Here is a 20,412-nt window from a genome sequence, read left to right as displayed (position 1 = left end):
GACCCACGTTCGCAAGTCAGACATCAGAAATACACTTTTTTTATCGTTTATAGGTAAATAATTTGACCTCTGTCTTGCCTGATGAGCGATGACGAAGTCTAGGATAGTACTCTGTGTTTGGCACTAATCTGTGTAACATAACTCCTGAAGATGCCCCGTGGAGGGGTGAAACACGTGTTGAGTAATTTGGCGGTGGCGGTTGTGTGATTCGCATTGTTTGCCGCATACGCATTTATCAGCGGGCTGGCGAGCGGTGCATTTCATTGCACGACTACCACTGCATGTGTGGAAGTGGCTAAATATTGGTCCTTTTCTTACTTAGTACATGCTTGTCTAGAAGAAACCTATTCACTCTTGTCCTGAAGACATAAGTTATAATTGTCTTGAAACAATTACGCCAGCAGCTTGTTTCACTCCTTTACTGTTCGCACTGTAAAAGAATTAACGAAACGCTTAGTGCGAGTGGAAGGGGTTTCACAGTGTACAGATGTTGTGAATCCTTGCGTCTTCTTGTCCGATGGAAGAGAGTAGATGTGGGAATAATTTGGTTGACCTCCAAAACTATATATTATTTTAGGTATAATAAAGGTTTACCAAATACTTATAACAGCTATTGCGTGAAGCATATAAGCGTATGTCTGTTGTCAAACTCAGGGTCACCACCATCATACCATCAGAGATCACCATGGTACCGCGAGGTGAAGTTTCATCACCTAGGAGATAGCCTGAGTCTATTGTGATTTTCTTAGTGTAACGCAACGGAAATCGTGAAAAACCATACGAGTAAAATTCTCACGTGTTACATTCATGACGCCGAAGCTTAAGCTAACGAAAAGATTATAAGTTCTATTTTCGAAATTTTAGATTACTCTTTTTATGTTATTTGTAAATCGATAGTTGTTGGTTTGTTTTCACTTATATAAAATACTATTTCATGGATATGAATATTATTTAATACATATTTTTGAAGTGCTGTAATGTCTTTTAAGTTTAAGTAAAAAATATATTTTCTAGAAATATTTCCACAAAAAACTATTATCGAAAAACCACTAATAATCAATTAACCTCAATCATTTACCAAGAGAAAATTTCTTTATTATCTACCAGATCGTGAATGAATGAGTTGTAAAAAAGAAACGGTAACCAACGTTCATAATTCAAATTGAAAAAGGAAAGTGATTCCAACCTTAAACTCGATTTTGCGCAAATTGAAATGCACCACAGATTAATAAAGTACGTGACGGGTCATTGATCCGCGTTAGTGCTATGGGAAATTAAACAATTATTCCGACAAAAAAAAAAGTTTTCTCCCTTGTCTCGCGCGTAGCGGGGGTACATTCAAACAGCAAATTCTTGTGCAAAGTACAGTCCGCGGCCGACTGTTGTGCAAGACAATTCGTTGCAAGCACCAGTTATATAAAATAAGCGTTTTATTCACCAGATCAGATTGTCTAGTGAGCGACGCCAGAGTACTGTTTTTGTCAACTTATTCTAAAGGTAACGCTAAAATAAAAATACTTCCTTTAGTGTTATATCCGATTGACATATGTGCACAGATAATAAATGTTAATTATTTTTTTTTACTTGAAATAGAGTTTTCTATCGGTAAGTGTAGTAATAGGCAAATAACTAGATTTTATGATTTAATAACTACAGTGCCTTTTGATTAATATATAGTAATGTTACCTCACTTCTATATAATATAATTCTATATATAGTAATATTTGTGCCACGGTGGTAAATCAACATATGACGTGGCAAAACTTTTAAGTAAGATTAAATTAGAAATACTTTATATCATATAGGCCGAATAGACTTATAATTATCTAGAATGTATTATGAATTACGATTGAAAGATTAAACTTTGAAAATTAATTTTTAACCTTTAATAAAAATAACAATGTTACTCTAATACATAACCTAAAAACAATTATAAATAAGAAATATACTTTTTTGCAGTGGTATTTGAATTAACATCGACAAGGTTCACAATAAATGAAGAATACGTCTCAATGTTAAATGACATTTATTAAAAATTTTGTTAAAAGATCTAGACTTTTATACGTAGTGTAAAAAGTATATATAAAGTAAATGATATAAAAAGCATTTATATTTTACGGTAATGTATTCCAAAGTAGCGATACAGTAAATAGTACTGTTTCTCTGTCTCTTTCGCTCTCCCTCTCTGTCTCTTTTTAGCCGATTTACGCCCACTGCAAGGTCTAGACCTCCTCAAAGATCGCCACGATGATCAGTCCTGTGGCGACCACAACCAGTGCCTTCCCGCGACCTTAACCACGTCGTCAGTCTACCTAGCAAGGGGCCTACTCACATCTATCAGCTCGTGGTCGCCACTTCAGAACCTTTCAGCCCCAATAGCCTCCGGCTGCACGAGCGATATTGATATTGTTGCAAAATAGTACTGTGTATAAAGATATAGTAATGAAGCTTTGATGATTAATTATTTATTAACTCTTAATGTCATTTTTATTTCAGATCTAACACAATGAAGCTATTCCTGCTAGCTTTAGGATTTCTCCAGGTCGCTATGTGTCTGCCGGCTACTTCGCTGGACGACCTTGAAATGGCTGACGACACGATGTCAGTAGGCTCCTATGTTCGGGAAGTGAGAGCTGCAGCGGTAAGAGATTCCATTTTAATTGCATACACAAGTGATTTGTGCACAACGTTATAGATACTCACAAAATCGAGCTGTGTAAACCCAGCGGTAGTTAACGGAGCCTTGCGATCGTAGGTTGCGGGTTTGATACAATCTTATACAATTCACACAGCAGCGTCCTTTGTGTTCCATACTATCACATTGCGATCGCCGACCTGCCTGCCTAGCGAGGCGATTATGTTATATCCCCTTATAGGCGTCTACGGACTGAAACGACGACCCACAAAATTGACAGACGACATTACTAAAGTCGTAGAGAAACCTTAGGTTTAGCTAGGTCTATGTCCAACAGTGAACTTCTTACAGCTGAAATAATGATGACTATATATCACCTCGATTGTAACACCTAAATTTATTTGCCTTGATGCCTGCCCGATGGGATTCAAACTTCAATCGGTTTCTTTCGTTCGTCCACGAATCTCCTCTCATTCCTAAATCAATGTCCCCATAACTCACTTCAGAGATTGTCTTGACTAAGAGTGTTGTAAGTACGTAGTAAATCTATATTATTACATTTTAATCCGTAGCCTGAAAATTACCACAAGACCTACCAAAACGATGGAGACGGCGAGATTGGTTTCTCGAGAAAGAAGTCGGGTGGTGGCAAGAAAGGCTACCAACACTTCGACTCCTACCATAAGAAGGCAGGAGACAACTACGAGTTCGAGAAGCAAGACTCCTACGGTCTGGATGACGAGGAACAGGCCGGAGCGCACAGCCACCCGCAGCAGAGAGGTGAGCTCAGAGCTCGTCCGCTCATAAGGAGACCAGTCAAGTTCTTTAGACGGTTTTTAAAGTGGCTGTTTTAGGTCGTCTGGTTTCGTAATCTCTGGTGTTGTCAGGTTTCTCTTTTTTATAGTTTTTATCTAATTACTATAAGCGGACAATTATATTTAGACTCTTCCTACTAAAAATATTTTCCTATTTAAAATCTACTCGAATTTTATTTTTATAAAGTGACAGTGGACAGGATACAAGCACACAGAACAGACAGTTCCTGAGGCCTTAAGCTTGTGGAATGGAGATCACGAACCAACGCAGCGTTGGACGTTCGCCAATGAAAAGTAAAGAAGATGTTATTAAGGTCTTCGAATAACGTTGGATGCCGTTCCCTTCCAATGGTAGGCCTATGCCCAGCATTGGAAGTCCTATAATAGGAGTGATAATGTTCACTTCCTTTCCAATTACTCTGATATCATTAGATTGTCAAACCAGTTTTTTATTTATCTCAATGCCAACGCCAGTCATATAACATTTAGCAAACAATTTTCATGATTTTATCACTGTTCAATGGCACTAATTCTGCAGGCAATTAGTTAATTACTGATTTAGAAGTACAAACCAGCCTTAGTGTAAACATACAGTAGAAGCCTATATTCAGCAGTGGATGTCCTGTAGCTGAAATCATGATAATCATTTTTCATTTCGTTCACCTCATCAGTGGTTTTTGTTAACCCACCTTTTAACCTTTTCGTTTACGCAGATTTTTAACATCGACTACACAGAAACTAATTCTGATACTTTTTACATTTAAGTAAGTTGTCTTAATATAATTAAGTTTTCAAATATGTAAGCGTAGAATATAGAAATTGAAAAATAAAATAATAAACACGAACTGAATCTTTAATTTGGTACCCTTGTATATATTGTACAACAACTAACATCGGATCCTATTACAGCTGAGAGATATCGGGAAGCTGATCAAGAGGAAGATGACGAGAAAGAAGTGGAAGAAGGTCCTGCAGATGAAAATCAACATGAAGACTTAAAGTGAGTACAAACTTATTAAGAAATAATGATGTTTAAAATACGTTTTTTTAAAGGATTGTGACAAAACCATAACAATTGCGTGCCACTGATTGTTATTTAATATATTATTCATCTCTTTTCTACCAAAATTTTATAGTTTCAAAATATAGCAGTTAATTTCAACAGTTTTTTTTTTAAATGAAAGCATGATCACGCTGAATCTTAAAAAATAACAAATCTAATTACTACCATCAGGAATCCATTAGGGTAATATACGCTATAAATTTATTATATAAACATTTCAGACTGGGCGGCAGCGACGGCAACGGTGGCGTGGAAGCTCATGGACACAATCCAGATGATTATAAACTCCCAGAAAAATATACTTATGGTTCCGGAGACGAGTATGACTTTTAAAGTATACCAAAGTAAAATAAACAGAGCATATGTTTAACAATGTGACTGTAGAGGAGACGACTCAATACGACGGCGTTTGTGAATTCCCATATCGTGACTGATTAATTTACTACTCTGTAGATTTAAGACATTATACAAAAAGTCTTTAGTCTGATAACCTTTCAATTTACCGAAAACTCTTTTGTAAATAATTTATCGTAAGTACGATTTACATGGACATATTCATTTTTAATGCAATTATTTTAATCTTACTGCTAGGCTAAGAAAAAGTTTTAGTGATGAAATAAATAATTAAAATTAATAATGTTTTATTTCTCTCAAAAAATTTATAATATGAAAACCTTAATATAAATTATATTTAACTTAATTTAAAAATATTTCAATAAATTTTAAATTTTATAAAAAAAACTTTTAAGAATAATACTAAGTTTGAAATACGTTGTGCGTAACGGAACGTTTCTGTGTAGTGATGAACAACAATACAATTTGACAATGACATATGTTTTGGTCGCGACGTTGCGGTGCTCGTTGCCCGGCAAGTAGACAAAAACTGTTCAAAGCGTTACTAATTGTGATGATTTTCGATTAAACGGTACGAAGATAACATGGGATTGAAAACTGCATATACCGTTACAGTAATATTATATTTACTGTGCGTTTGCACGGGTGAGTGTCGTACAATTATTTAATTGAATCAATCAGGCTCCGCATTACAGAGTGTTCTTTTTAACAGAGCACATCCTGTCCTGCAATGTGACCTCCCTCGCACCGTGCCCGGCCGAGAATCAATTTTGTAACGAAACAACTAGGAGTTGCGAATGTCTGGAGGGCTTCTACCAGGTCGGTGATGAGTGTCAGACGCCCAGCTCGTACATGTCGAGCCACGATGTGACGGCCGCGGTCGTGAGTATATTCGCTGTAGCTCTGATAGGCTGTGGCCTCGTGCTGGTGGTGCGCAAATACAATTTGATCGAGTACGCGCGCCAAAAAATCAACTCCAGAAGAAACAACGACGTCATGTACGAAGACGTCATGATTGGTCAAGACGATCCGCCTTTAAGTCCTTAGTAGTCCACTCGTGTATAGCAGATAACTTGTATAAATTGTGAGAAAATAGATAACATATGGCACTAAATGTTATTACAAAATTTTCTTTGTTACAAATTTCACATCACATAATTTGTTCTATCCTTATGTTTTGTAGTGATGTAAAAGTTCATCAATAATTGATTAAGAAATTTCCTTTATAGGCCTTATTTAAGACATTGTGAACTTTGACAATTCACATTGTATGAAGGTATTGGACAGGATATGAAATTGAAAATGTAATATAATACAAATATTTTGAAACACTATAGTACTCTTTCAACCTCATTATTAAATGAAAGAAACTGATGAACAATTGTAAATAAATTAAAAATTGCATTGACACATGTCTACATTTTTAAAAGATGCACAAAAATTCTTGAGTTTTTAAAATTATATTTGTTTTTAGTATTACTAGAAAATAATTCTTTATATATTGTTCAGACTCCTATTAAATCAAAAACTTTAAGGATTATTAAGTATTAATATTTTAAATAAAATATTAATATTATATATATTAATATTTTAAATAAAACCTTTTTGGATAATGAAACAATTTGAGTTGTATTTATCTTCCTCATAACATGTGACATTTTGTGGTCAAGGTAAATGCATTATTACATTTAACTAATGAGAGTTTATAATTTGTGATAGTAATCCTGTGTTAAAGTTTAATTCAAAATCAACTTCCTATATATTAATGTCAAAAATATAAGCTGATAGGATCAGACAGAAGCTAGCCCCGGAAAGGTATTAAAGTGCATGAGCCATATATTTCCTAAAAATGGTCATTTAAAGTTAAAAGTAGTGTCAATTAAGAGTACATTGTTGGAAAAAATATACTGTTATATCAGGAAATTGCAGTACACATTTTTATTCTTCATTTTTTATTCTTCTCAGTCAATGACACCCACTGTAAGGCATAGACCTCCTGCAATGATTGTAACCATGACCAGTGTTACAGTGCCTTCATCCACCGACTTCTCACAACCTTAACTATGTTGTTGGTCCACCTAGGATTAGGCCCCCTACTTTCGAACAAAGTGAATTAAAAGGACATATTAATATGTATAAGAAAGATCGCCTTGGTCTTCTCTGATGTCTATGGATTTGGTCAATCTCCGCTACCATATAGATATAAGATATAACCAAACTATTTTGTGTATCTCAAACAATTACAATCAATATTTACTTACATAACATAGGCAACACACATTACATATTTATCTTCAACCAATAATAAGTCTATATAAATGCTATGAATGTCTATTGTTAGAACACAATAAAGATACTGTGCATATTTATTTTAATCTTTAAATAACAAGTCATTTGTTAAAAACTACTATTCATATGATATAAACATATTTTTTGTGAAATAATGAGCGTCATTGAAAATATCTGAATAGCAATTCTTATAAAAATGGTATTCACATTTGGCAACACATGCATTCATTGTTTATCAATGAGAGCAACAATTGTGCAGAAGAAATTATACATTCAGATAATTTGTCTTTGATGTCTAAGGTCTGATGGGTCCACAAAGGTAATAAAAAGATCATAGCTCTCTGATGAACAAGTTCTCTAATTTATTTTGTCTCTTGGCTATCACCTACTCATAGGTTTACATACAATAATTGTCATATTCAGTGAAATGTACTTTTTGATTCACTATGCAGTGGCCAAGTCTACTGATACAGTGTACCTTGCAATGCAATAGTTTTTACCATCACCGCCCAGACTTTTTTAACCCTTGTCTGTATTTGAACAACAACTCACCTGATGAAAAGCAAAGGTGTGGTTGTAACCTGAAGAGATGTAAGTTATAATTCTCGGGAAATAAGGAAGCCGGTAGGTTGTTCCATACTTGAGGAGTGCGGATCAAAAACTTTGAGACAAAATGCTTGGTATGCCTCTAAAAACTCTACAGTTTAAGGTTGATGTGGTATGCCCACCAACTTGTATAAATACCAGGACATACCTTTTGCTTCTATTTCCACTACATACAGGCTTACTATAAATCTGCTCCTGGCTATTTTGTTAGTCAGGTAACAGTTTACTGTCTCCTCAATAATGTCTCTCAGCAAACAGTTTCTTAAATTATTATTATATTGGAGTTATCTCAATGGATTATTTCGCAATTATTTTCAAGAATTTACTTATAAGAAAGAAAAGAAAATTTTAATTGGATTTGATAATCAAGTTCTTTGTCATTGGAGACGAATGACTTCGCATGATGTGAGCTCATTCAATGATGTAGTTTCGGTTTAGATTGAACTGAATCTTGATCTTTTTAAATGGATTACACTCTTGTTTGTGTTTATTGCAGACCTTGCCAAGAAGTTCTTATGACAAGGTGCATAAATGGTAATACAATTTTTAATTTGAATTTAAATACTTTATTGTTATTTCGCTTTTTAATGAGTTCTGACTTGCTAGTGGCTTTAACACAGTTCTTAACTGGTACAGCTGTCATAAAAAAACACAAACACATAGGACTTATAACAAAAATTAACAAATATGATATATTCAAGTTCTACCTGTAACCATACATTCTGTAAAGCATTTGAAACAGAAAAATAAAAGTATACCATGATGTAAATTGTAAAAAAATAATTTTATTTCAAGAGTAAGCTTCAAGTTAATCTAGAAGTCATATTTAAGCTTAGTTATATTTAATGATTTTAATTATTTGGTGACAAAAATGTTTTTTTTTTATTAATTATTTATTAATCAGACAAATGTAATGTGTACATCTTAATATTCAGTGTATTTTTACATTTTCGATAATTATAACTTTTACATGTTCATTATACACATTGCTTATATGGGCCATAGAATTAAACACGCTATTCTTATGCAATGTATTGTGTGGTATTTAATAACATAATATAATCATTTTCAATTGTAACTTTTTAAAATATTCATTTTGGTTAATAAATTAAAATAAATCCTATAACAGAGGCTCAGTAAAGAAGCGTCTTCTAAAAAAGATTCAACTATATTGTAGTCATTTATTGACTTTTAAAACATATATCTGTAACATATAACCTACAAATAATACACTTGCAAGCGTGTTCAGAAACAATCTAATATTTATTCGCTACATTTCCATGTTTAGGTGAACCTGATTGTAATAATTTTTTGAATCTAATAATTGTTATTTAATTTTCTAAGCAAATATCCTTTGCTTGAGCTCAATGTAGCCAAAGACTGAAAGGTATTTATATATGTGCGTTTGTCTTGCCAGTAGATTATTTAATATTTGAGTTTTTGTCTATAAGGAGTTTGTTATAACAATAAAATGTATACAATTAAATGATACAGTTTGCATAAAGGTGTTAGTCATATCCCGAGGTATGTGTTTGGCAAGGTAGACAAACATCAGACTGTTTACTATCATATATCATTAAGGTCTGGCCAATGTCGGATCAATATCTCGTCATATTTGCTCAAATTTTTGGTCACATGTCTGGCTATTTATTCTGTATAGTCAATCTCTTTGTCTCATCGCTCACATACCTCAAGCAGTGACTACACCTTTGCACACTAAATTTTTGTTACTAAACCTAAAAACAGTGGTTTAAATATGAAAATTCAAATATGTATTACAATTATTGACCTAAACGCATGTCACATTAATTAATAATTATTTATTTTTATAATCAGATATCCTTAATTATAGTTACTGTATAAGCAGAGAGTGGATAACTAGACGTGTCATCTCCAAGTAATTGTAACCATGCTATTTATTACTATATACAGGGTGGTTGGTTACAGGTGTAAAATCTTTGAAGGGATTGTGAATGTGTGGCTTATTTATCAGTAAGAAGCGTTGTATCATTTTACACCTACATCCAATCACCTGTATAAAGTCACTTAAATATATGACATAATTTTTTTTTCTTGAAATAGTACAGGCAACAATGTCTGCCGGGATATACAGTAAACAATAATTAATTTTAATTTGTATTGATACGAATTTATAAATCGCTTTTTACACTATAATTACCTTATTTGTAGCTTTTGAAGTCATTGTTTTTTCGTAAAAACATACCATACATTGACTGCAAATGGCCTATACATTCACACATTTATTACTATTCCACATATAACCAAACACCTTGTATATGCAAAAAGAATATGGATTTTATCATTTTCTCTAAATTAAACAATAAAAAAACTATTCAAGACAGATCAGGTAGATTTGTCATCTGAAGCAATTGTAAATATATATGTCTAAAAGAGATATATTCAACACTTCAAACATCTGAATATCCTCTTAAATTTTTGTCTACTATGGTAGAGAAACGAGGTTTCTTTCTTTTGGATTTATTGACAAGCCTACAGTCACTCTCTGAGCCTGGGGTATACTCAGCATTTCTCTACGGGATCTAATTAGGTATAAACAAAACCATTGATAAATGAAACCAACCAACATGGTTGTGGTTGTCAATGCGCAGGAGACATACAGAATAGATGGACAATAGGGCTTTAAGGTTCTGTTGGGACCGCAGATGTCCACTCACAAAGACGGATGACCTTGATTGTTGGTCAATAATTACCATATGTCCAAATGACAAATGTAATTCGAGTGTACTGCATTGAGTGTATAACTGCATATAGTCGGAATACTCATTTAGATAAGATTAAAAGTGATTTTAATGGGTTGTAAATATATTTCAATCATGTTTATTATATTTTTATTTGTATCTATTTTTAAATAATGATTTTATTGATTTTAGATTATGATTTATTTTAATTTAAGTGTAATACATATATATAACCAATGATTTTTTTAATATATCTGCTTTATATGGTTCAAATTATCGTTGCGCGTATTGTGTGTGTTTGTGACAGGTAAGACAGATAATACAATCTTACTGGAATCATATTACTAAAAATATAAATTAATATTGTTAACTTATTTTGGATGCACACAAAGACTATATCCTGGATTAACTAATAAACTTACTTTTATCCAGGAAATTTGAATCCGTGGATACTGACTGTACCCGCAATGCTGTCATAAAATACAGTTGCATATTTACAAGCACACGCACACAGATTCGCGCGAAGATGTCTATATCTATAAAATATGAGAGGGACTTTTTAAACGAACAAGTGTATTTAATTTTACCCTTGCATAATATTTTTGTATATATAAAAAATTCTATGTTTTTTATAATACAAGATGTTAACTCCGGTAGGAATTTTTTTTATTACAAAACTCTTTGATAAGCACTTTCATTGACATTGCTACAACTTAAATTTTAAATATATTTACCCATTAGACTACTGAGAGGTTCCGAATTTTCATACAAGAAGAACTGTCAAGAAATATAATAATTTATTTAAATGCAATTAACATTTTTTAACTGTTATGAAGTGTCTATTTGACATGTGGACATTAGATTATACCAAGATTGTTTATTTTTCATATAATCTTTAATAAAATAATATAATTAATTAATCAATCTGACCTTAATATAAAATTTTAATTTTTTCATGGAATAAATATAGGAAACTGTATATGTTAAAATGTTCTAATTTTTAAGTAAATCCCTGTTGATGGCTGTCTATATTTGAATCATTCTTGTCTTGAATGAAGGTACCAGTTACATTTTAATCTCAATGGTAAAAAATGAAATGAAATATAAACATATTTCATTTCATATATATTGGCTTTGTTTTTATTGTCTCTGTGTATTTAAGTTTCGAATATGAAACTATATATCCATAGAGAAGATATTTTTAAGCTTTTATATGTAATCTGTGCTAATTAAGTCACCAAAATGTTATTAAAAAGATGTGTAAAACTTTTATCTTTTCCTGTATGTCATTTTATTTATTACAGACATGGGAATGTCTTGAAAAATTACAATATTGTAAATAAAATAGTATTTTACAAAATCCAGCATCAATTATGTGAGATTTGAATAACAGACATAACTAGAATATGCGCCATGTTAAAAAAAAAACAAAAATGACTATGACATTTTTAATAAAATTAAAGTTTGTTTCTTTAGTTCTTGAAGTATTTTTAAGATCTGATTATTATCTTGTAATGTTTTAAACTAGCAACATTTTTACATTGTAACCATATTGTTATGCATATATAGAGAAAAAAAATGTAACAATCACCAAAAAGTTTATTGTAAAGTGATGTATATATTTTTAAATAAATACTCTGTGATATGAACTGCTTCTTTACGTTACGAAACCTCTCAGGATCGGCGTCATGTGGAACGTTGTGAAGTACTTCACGGCGGTACTTGCGAAGAGTACTGGCAGTATTACCAAAGTTGGTATCTCATACAGAACTGAAATGAATAGAACATATATTTACAAGATGTGTATTTTATAGGAGCCATTGTGCAGATAAAAAAAATGTTTAATATCAAATGTGCACGGATTTCTTATTAAACACAGTAATCCAATTTAATTATGTTTGTATAACATGTGTGTGAATGTCCGCCCACAGGGTGGACAGATGGTATATTGTAAATTTATATAGGATGCTATGTCCAGCAGTTGATATTGTATAGTTGAAATCATTAAACGAATTAAATGTCTGAAGAATTAATTCTTAAACTACAAGTTTTAATAATGATATTTCATAATAACCCCCCTCCCAAATTAAAAAAATAGTTCAAAATAGTCGCCTATACCTACCTCTAAATAAAAAAAAAAAACATAGAAAGCCCAACCTCTTTATTTAGAAACCTTCAATTCTCTCAATTATCTCGTAAAAAATTCCATAAATATAAAAAAGTTTTTTTTTAATAAAGTTGGAAAATAAGTGCTCTCTGTATTAAAGATACTATAAAAGCGACCATAAAAAACAAACCTTGTGTCTGTTTGTCGTGGGCTATTCTCAGAATTAAAAGCTTTAGAAGCATGAACGATGCCATTATAGGGAAGAACAATCTGATTCTAGTTTCTATCAAAATATTTCTCTAATTCTTCTCATTACCTATCATATATCAAACATCACAATCAGCATTCCTGAGGGTCTGATCCCTTGGACACGGAGTAATCTTGATTATTCTTCTCCAACTATTCCTGTTTTTGTCATTGTGGAGTACATCATGAAGATTGGTGCCGAGGGATAGTAGCCCGAGTTTTACGGTCACCATCAGTTGTTTGAGGTCTAAGTGGCCGAAAAATTTCAGTATTCGCAAGCAAGATGGTAGAAATTACAATAAAGTGATTCGACTCACCCGTGAAGACATTACAGAAGACAATGAAACTGTAGATAAAGACTAGTGAATAATGCACCAGCCTGGTCTCCGGTGATGTTTCAGTGTTGCCCCACACTAGCATAGGCAGCGCAAACATTGTGCTGGTGTCAGCCAAAGAGAACGCTTTTACCAACTGCTTGCATGACACTGAAAATATTTTATAAAAATAATTAAACTAAATAAGAATTAAACAATTTATGTTGAGGTGATCTCTGACACACAACCTTCGAATTAAGATCAGATTAGAAAGTCAAAATAGCTTTATTGTATGATACGAAATTTGTTTTCATATTATATTTTATACACTAGAGTATATATACATAGTTATATAGAGATATTACAATGATATATAATCAACAGCATAAAATAAAATTTACGGTCATTTATAACGAGCAACAATAGAAAAGAACTAACAAGAAGGAAAAGGCAGTTTAGTGTTTACATATTAAAAATAAAATAATGTTATATTTTTAGTCACATAAACAATCTTACCTTTATGTTTAACTGCAAACAATTGCAATATTTTCATTAGAAAGTGAATTGTGGCGATAAAGGTTAGAATACCTGAAAATAAATGAAAATTGAATAATTATTAATACTTACAAATATTATAATTCCTCCTTATACAGAATGATTGATTGGGTATAAAATTTTTAAAGTAAATGTTTGTGAGATTTTTTACACTTATTACCAATCACCCTTTATAAAGAGATCACTTTGAAATGTATTATATTAATTCATTTTTTATGTTGTAAAGCGACAAATAAAAAATAAAAAATATTTTTATATGTGGTAATTCTAATTTTGAAAACGCTTTTTCTTACAATGTTATCATTACGTTATTTATTATATTATATAATTTTTAAGCAAATAAGCATTTAACCGTTTGAAGCTTTTACATCTGCAACCTATCATCCTATATATAACAACTCATATAACACGTTATACTATGCAATATTACCTGTTTCTATTCTATAAAGTAGGAATAACTCTATATTTCTGTACTGTGAGATTTAAAATATCTTATGAAGCATCGATTATTTTAACATGAACAGTAAGCTACCATTGTAATCATATGAGTCAACAAACCAAATTCGACACATATTGGTTAACGAAAAATTATAGAATGCTATAATATGACTTATTTAACAATGTACTTTTAATTTGAAATATAAAACACAAGATATCTTGTGCAGACATATATAGCTTTATTACAATTGCCTACAGTCAGACCTAGGAAGGATTTTTTAACTGTTTGCAAGAGAAATTTTTGAATATTGTTTGAATATTATTTTAATTTTTAATGCATTAATATTTAATAATATAAATATTGAGAACAAACCGATAGAACATCAATTTCATCAGAAACAATCCAAAATGGGAAAAAAATAATGACCTCTGTTGTTTTTCCTTAATATGTATATAATGTGTTATATGGGGTCATATGTAAGCATTATATGGTCATTATGTTATACTTGTACAGTGTTTTTGAAACTTTTACTGTACTACCCCCTATACCAATGATAATTTTCATTCCAATGTAATTAAACCAATAGTTACATGTTATGGTTTCTATAGAATAATAAAACTAATTATTAACAATTAAATGCAGCTTCCTTTACTCACCAGATAATGTTGATATGAACTGTACATAAAAGTCTTTCTCCCATATAAACAGATCTGTGTCATCTCCTCGTCCATCTCCAAGCCAACCCTTGCAATTGTCTGACCATGCATCAGGCAGTGAAATGTTAATTGGAATGTTTCTGAAATTAATTTAAATACTAATTATATTTAAAAAGTAATATATTAGTTATTTTACAGTATATATATATACATATATATATATATATATACATATATATATATATATATATATATATATATATATGTGTGTGTGTATACTAGTTCTTAAAAGTATTAAAACAATATTTAATCAATAAAATACCACAAAAGTCAGCCAATCACAAGGTGAGAGATATTGTAGAGTGCTCTCTCTTTCGCACGACGTATTATAGCTTCTACATATTCATGATGAGAAAAATCAATTTTCCTTTGGTAATCTGTACATACATACGCGAGATAGATAAAAGTTCTTCTATAAAGAAATGATATTTTTTGATCCATAGCATTGTAGGATAAGAAACCTACTTGCAATACATTAACATTCACCTTTACTGACTGTACATCTCTTCCTATATAACCAAATTTTAAATTATCCTTCATTCAAACCTCCTTCCAGGAATGAGCTTGTATTTGCTCTTAACATGTATAAATCCTTCAACAGATTATTGAAGTCACTGATACCTACCTTATTACCTACCTACCTACCTACCTTACGTTAATACCTCTAGCTAACTCCACATACAAATTCTTTATGAATTTATTCTTAGATATTTTGTTGACTCCTTGGTACTTAATTGTAATGGAAAGTAAAAATTAAAAAAAACACCAGATATACACTTACAAGTTTGTAGAATTAATTGTATGATTACTCTTCACCCCGCAGAATGTATTAACAGCTATTGAAAACAGGCTATCACTCCGCCACACTGCATATGTCTCCAGCATTGTCAGAATTATGAACAGCTTCCAATATGCCTGGAAAATTGAAAAAGAACATACCGTACTACAAAATTGCTCTGAAAGTCATAATCATCATATTTCGTGGATGATGCCCCATGGAGGGCTGAAACACATGTAAAGTGAATTAATGGTGGTAGTTGTATTTCGCATTATTTGCCGTATGCACATATATCAGCGGGCTGGCGGGTGGTGCACTTCATTGCACGACTACTGCTGCATAGCGGATGTAGCAATATATTAGTCCCTTTTTTAGTTAGGATGGACTTTAGTCTTGGTGATTGAAAAATTCCATTCCCATAACTTTGTTGCAGGGTTTTTTAATGTATTTCAGCTTATGTAGCTTTTATTCCAAGTTGTATACTTTTGGCAGAGCAGTTCTAGTCATGGAAGTTGTTAACAATTTCTTTTCCTCTCATAGCCAGCCTACATGGTTAGATTCAAACCTTTTTCTTAATATTAAAAGGAAAATAATATTAATAACCACATCAAAATGTAGCCAAATATAAGAAAATAAAAAGACATTAACACAATTTTCTTTTTTAACTCTCAACATTCATTGAACTGGATATAAACTCTGGAATTGGGGTACTGACTTGACAATGGACATTTGAATCGGCCAAAATATTTCATACTTAGTAGATTAACAGAAAGAATGACAAACAAAGATGCATATATATATATACCTTGAAGTCAGTGTTGTAGAGGATGTGCCGCTGGGCCTCCCTTGACATGAGCACAAGGTCTATCATGACAATCACCGGGTCATACTCTATGTACTTGTCCACAATGTTTTTGCAGCTCTTCTGAAATGTTGTTCACATTTTAAATTAATTATTATTATTAGCCTTGGAACTCTTTCAGCTGGGATGCCTAATAAACAGAATTTGCAAACCCTGATCTACCTAGCAAAGGGAAAAATAATGGATTATCTCCATCATTTATAAGTAATGGCAATGTTAAGTATTTTGTGACATTGTTTAATTTTAAAATCAATTTTAATAATAATTCTGCCTGATAGATTGTTTAAATTTTTGTTTAATTATTATTTAACAAATACTGTCTGTACTGAGTTATGGGGTTTTCAGGTCATATAGAAAAAAACAGGTATGATCTAGAACAATTGATAGACATTGGTAAATACAAGGGCAAATGTCTGAGCGGCCACAGTAACATCAGCTGCTGCTGCTTGGACCAAATCTACTCAACACTTAACACCAATCTTCACGCTATGCTCTTTTCAATGCACAATAGATGCCATCATCTAATAAGTAAATAGATGAATTAAGAATTTAACTCCTATCCACAGGATGAATACCTTCAGCAATGACAATAACTATGCGAAGATATGTATCAAAACCCTAAAAATATTATCGCAGAAACATAATAAACAGTATAACGAAAATATGACGTTTTACATTGTTATTTTTTTTAAAATATCAGGATCGTTTATCTCTTCGTGTTTGACTGTTTTTTATTTATACTGTTGTTGGGCAACGTGTACTATATTTTTAACTTGTATTCTGCTGGTGTACTTAAATAATTGAATAAAACAAATTAAGAATAAAACCAAGTAATTATTTTAGTAAAATTACCGAGTGCAAGTGATACGCACGCATTTGGTAAGCTTTAATACAGAAGGTCCGTACGTTCTAAATAAAGCACCACTCGGCTCCCCGCAGTGGACACATCTGTACTCTTTATTCTCTGCCATTTTTATCATAAAATCAAATGTCTAAATTTTTAGCTATGATACGAAAAGAGCCATCCTTTCGTGAAACTTTGTTTATATCCTACTATTTGACTTTTCAACTGTCATCAATGTCGTTTAAGGGATGTCACTTAAATTTTGTGTCTTGACATTATTATGACATTTCACTGGAGGATGTTGGTACACAGGGTACAGCTTTTGTCTTCAAGTTCACAGAATATTGTATGCAATTACATAAATAGAAATAAAAAATTAGGCAAAATTAACTTCTGTTTCTCGTTTATTTTGACGTTGATGGATTTGTAAAATTCTTAATTATATTTTCTTTTACATGTAAAATTTAAATTACTGCCATCTACCGGATTTATAAGTATCTTAACAGTTCTATAATAAACGTAATAGTCACGTAATAAACTTTATGCTTATTTTACAACAGATGTTGCTAAAACTAATCCAAAGTAAATAGTATTTTATGACATTTTCAATATAAATATACAAAAATTAATTAAAATAATATAAATAATCTTTTTGCGTTAAAAAACTTATACTAACAGCAGGATTAAATTTTTTTAAACCCCACTTCAACGTTTTGCGTGAACTTGCATATATGTGAATGGTACTTAAAAAATTTAGAGTTAAAAATAATAACTGTCGTGATATATTTTTAGGTGAATATTTTTCATGTCTTTACTAATGAGAAACTCAGAGTAATGAGACAGCTGTTGCTTACTGCAGTGTTTTTTCTCTGTACACTGCAATTATAATTTATTTTATATATCTTTTTCCATCCACATTCTTGTATATTTAAATAAAGTTTTATTCATAATTTAACCGTTATTTTACACGTGTGGATAAAATGAACAGTCTAACTTTCAACAGATAGACATAAGATTAAAGAAAACATTTTTAATTAATAAATTTTAATACAGTTAAAAAGATGTGCGGTAGTAATTGACGCTCGGTTCTCTTTTGATTCGTCAGCTAACATGCTTTGGTGTATAATGAATCAAACAAATTTTAGATTATGCGGTTATACTGAACATTGTAAATAATTATATATAAATATTCTTAAAGCCATTGCCTTGTTTCTTTGTTGTTAATATTATTTTAGCAAAATATATTCGCTATTATAGTTATAGTTTGTGTAAAATAACAAACAACGAAATTCGTTTCACGACATTTTTTTATTCGCAATCTTTTTTGCTTTGACAGTTGACATGTTCCTTTCGTTTTTTTTTTAATTTGAATTTCTTGAAAAGAAGAATACAAACTGAGTACACTATATGGCTACAGAATAATTACAGTAGTATAAACAATTCATTGAAATTATACTTTACCAACATATCGCTATTATATCTAAATAAATCATAGACAATTATATTTATTTTTTATTTTATGACAGCGCGTAATATATTATTAATAGGAAATAGGTTAAGTATTGATTTATTTTGACACGGTGTTTGTAATGTACTGTTGATCGATCTTGTATCTTTGTTGGTTATTGGTGTAAAATATTTCAGATAGAGAATGTATATTTTTTATTTGTCAGCAAAAATCTTTTAAGCTTTCACACCCGTTTTCAACCGATCTGTATAAAAATCGCGATGAACACCACTTCTTCTTCTTCTTCTTGAAGTGCCTCTCTAACTAGTGGAGGTTGGCTATCAGCTTCCTGCTCTCTTCCTTATTTTTAGTTCTGCGTAATAGCTCAGCAGCGCTGGCGATTCCGGTCCACTCTCTAATGTTACGAAGCCACGACTTCTTTCTCCTACCAACCTTCCTTTTACCAGCGACCTTTCCCATCATGATAAGTTGAAGGAGATTGTATCGTTGGTGTCGAAGAACGTGTCCCAAGTAAGCGATTTTCCTTCGTTTTACTGTGAGCATTAGTGCGCGTATGAACACCATATTTTTTTTTAAATACGATAGGTTGTAATTTGTGGCAGACTAAAGTTGGCAGAGATAGATAGTAAACAATAATTAATTTTGTTATGTAGTACTGGAATTTTTATAATCACTGTTTATCATTTGATTTTTGGGTAGAGTGTTACACTTAAAGTGAAGATGTTTAAAACCGCCTCGTGTTACTCGAGGTATTTATTATTTAACTATATTATTTGCATGTATTTTTATTTTATATGTCGTTAATGCACAAAAGAAATACACTTATTTCAGAAATCATCTGTATAGGCAACGCACAAAACTTTTAGAGTGCCGGTTGCCAATGTAACGTAATAAGTTCGTGAAACCGTAAATGCGAAGTATACTCTTTCATTCTCACACTTCATTTCAAAAATGGCAGCCGTCGAAAAAGCGTAGAGCTGGTGTGTGCTCGAAATCTTGCCGGCGTAGTCTCCATTCAGCGCGCACTTTCCCGCGAGCTGTGTTTTTAGATCAAACGTTCGCTGCATAATTCCCTTCAGATATTTGCGCGGGAAGTTGGAATAAATACGCTCGCGCCGGGAACCCCCGGGAAACAGGCGGGGCGGGGAACCCCCGCGATGAGAACGCTGCCACTTTTATATTTTTCAATGCACTTTATTTTATGCTCTTTGAATAAACTTCAGCTCGGAGAGCCAGGCCGGTCGGTTTAAACATCGCTGTTTGGTTACTTAGTTTGTTTAATTTACAGTGCGTTTTTTACTTGTACGAAATTATACAAATTATTTTTTATTTGGTTCGCAGTTTGGAATATACATTTATTTTAAGTTTCAGTACTTGATGTAGTTTACATTGTTGTGATTTGAACGGTGGAACGTCCATTACTGGACGTAGTCCTTCTCCATATATTTTAAATAGCACTTTGACCTAATGAATAACGTAATAAAATCTTAGATACATTTATAATTTAAAAAAAAAACAGTGATTCTACCAGACGATAATGAACCACAGAAAATAATAAATTTGGACCTTATTTCGTTACTATTTAGGCACAATCTATACAG

General features: G+C 31.8%; 3 protein-coding genes across 6 annotated transcripts; 2 read left to right on the top strand and 1 right to left on the bottom strand.

The window, feature by feature from the left end:
- Positions 1–2,506: 2,506 nt before the first annotated feature.
- LOC137929060 (uncharacterized) lies at positions 2,507–4,846 on the top strand. Its single transcript, XM_068772121.1, has 4 exons — positions 2,507–2,641; positions 3,208–3,415; positions 4,360–4,450; positions 4,735–4,846. Exons 1-4 carry the CDS (start codon positions 2,507–2,509, stop codon positions 4,844–4,846), a joined length of 546 nt encoding a protein of 181 aa, XP_068628222.1.
- A 507-nt stretch (positions 4,847–5,353) lies between these two features.
- LOC137928768 (uncharacterized) lies at positions 5,354–8,519 on the top strand. The gene is made up of 2 exons (XM_068771731.1): positions 5,354–5,512; positions 5,580–8,519. Exons 1-2 carry the CDS (start codon positions 5,452–5,454, stop codon positions 5,912–5,914), a joined length of 396 nt encoding a protein of 131 aa, XP_068627832.1. The 5' UTR covers positions 5,354–5,451; the 3' UTR covers positions 5,915–8,519.
- Positions 8,520–11,906: 3,387 nt separating this feature from the next.
- Arv1 (ACAT-related protein required for viability 1) lies at positions 11,907–17,540 on the bottom strand. 4 transcript variants are annotated; one of them, XM_068771829.1, is made up of 7 exons: positions 17,372–17,540; positions 16,443–16,562; positions 15,641–15,774; positions 14,800–14,939; positions 13,666–13,737; positions 13,153–13,320; positions 11,907–12,252 (listed from the first exon to the last, which is right to left on the bottom strand). In XM_068771829.1, the coding sequence occupies exons 1-7, from the start codon at positions 17,477–17,479 to the stop codon at positions 12,140–12,142; spliced, it is 855 nt and encodes a 284-aa protein (XP_068627930.1). In that variant the 5' UTR covers positions 17,480–17,540; the 3' UTR covers positions 11,907–12,139. The 4 variants fall into 4 exon arrangements, with proteins under 4 accessions (XP_068627930.1, XP_068627931.1, XP_068627932.1 ...); XM_068771830.1 differs by having other exon boundaries at positions 16,443–16,559; XM_068771831.1 differs by having other exon boundaries at positions 17,352–17,462.
- Positions 17,541–20,412: the final 2,872 nt, after the last annotated feature.

Source organism: Battus philenor, unplaced genomic scaffold, assembly GCF_028537555.1.
Source record: "Battus philenor isolate CCGP_79_NKW_IND1 unplaced genomic scaffold, ilBatPhil1.0.hap1 SCAF_4, whole genome shotgun sequence".
Taxonomy (NCBI): domain Eukaryota; kingdom Metazoa; phylum Arthropoda; class Insecta; order Lepidoptera; family Papilionidae; genus Battus; species Battus philenor.
The sequence above is the reverse complement of the archived record's forward strand: the minus strand, read 5'-3'. Positions and strand labels throughout refer to the sequence as shown.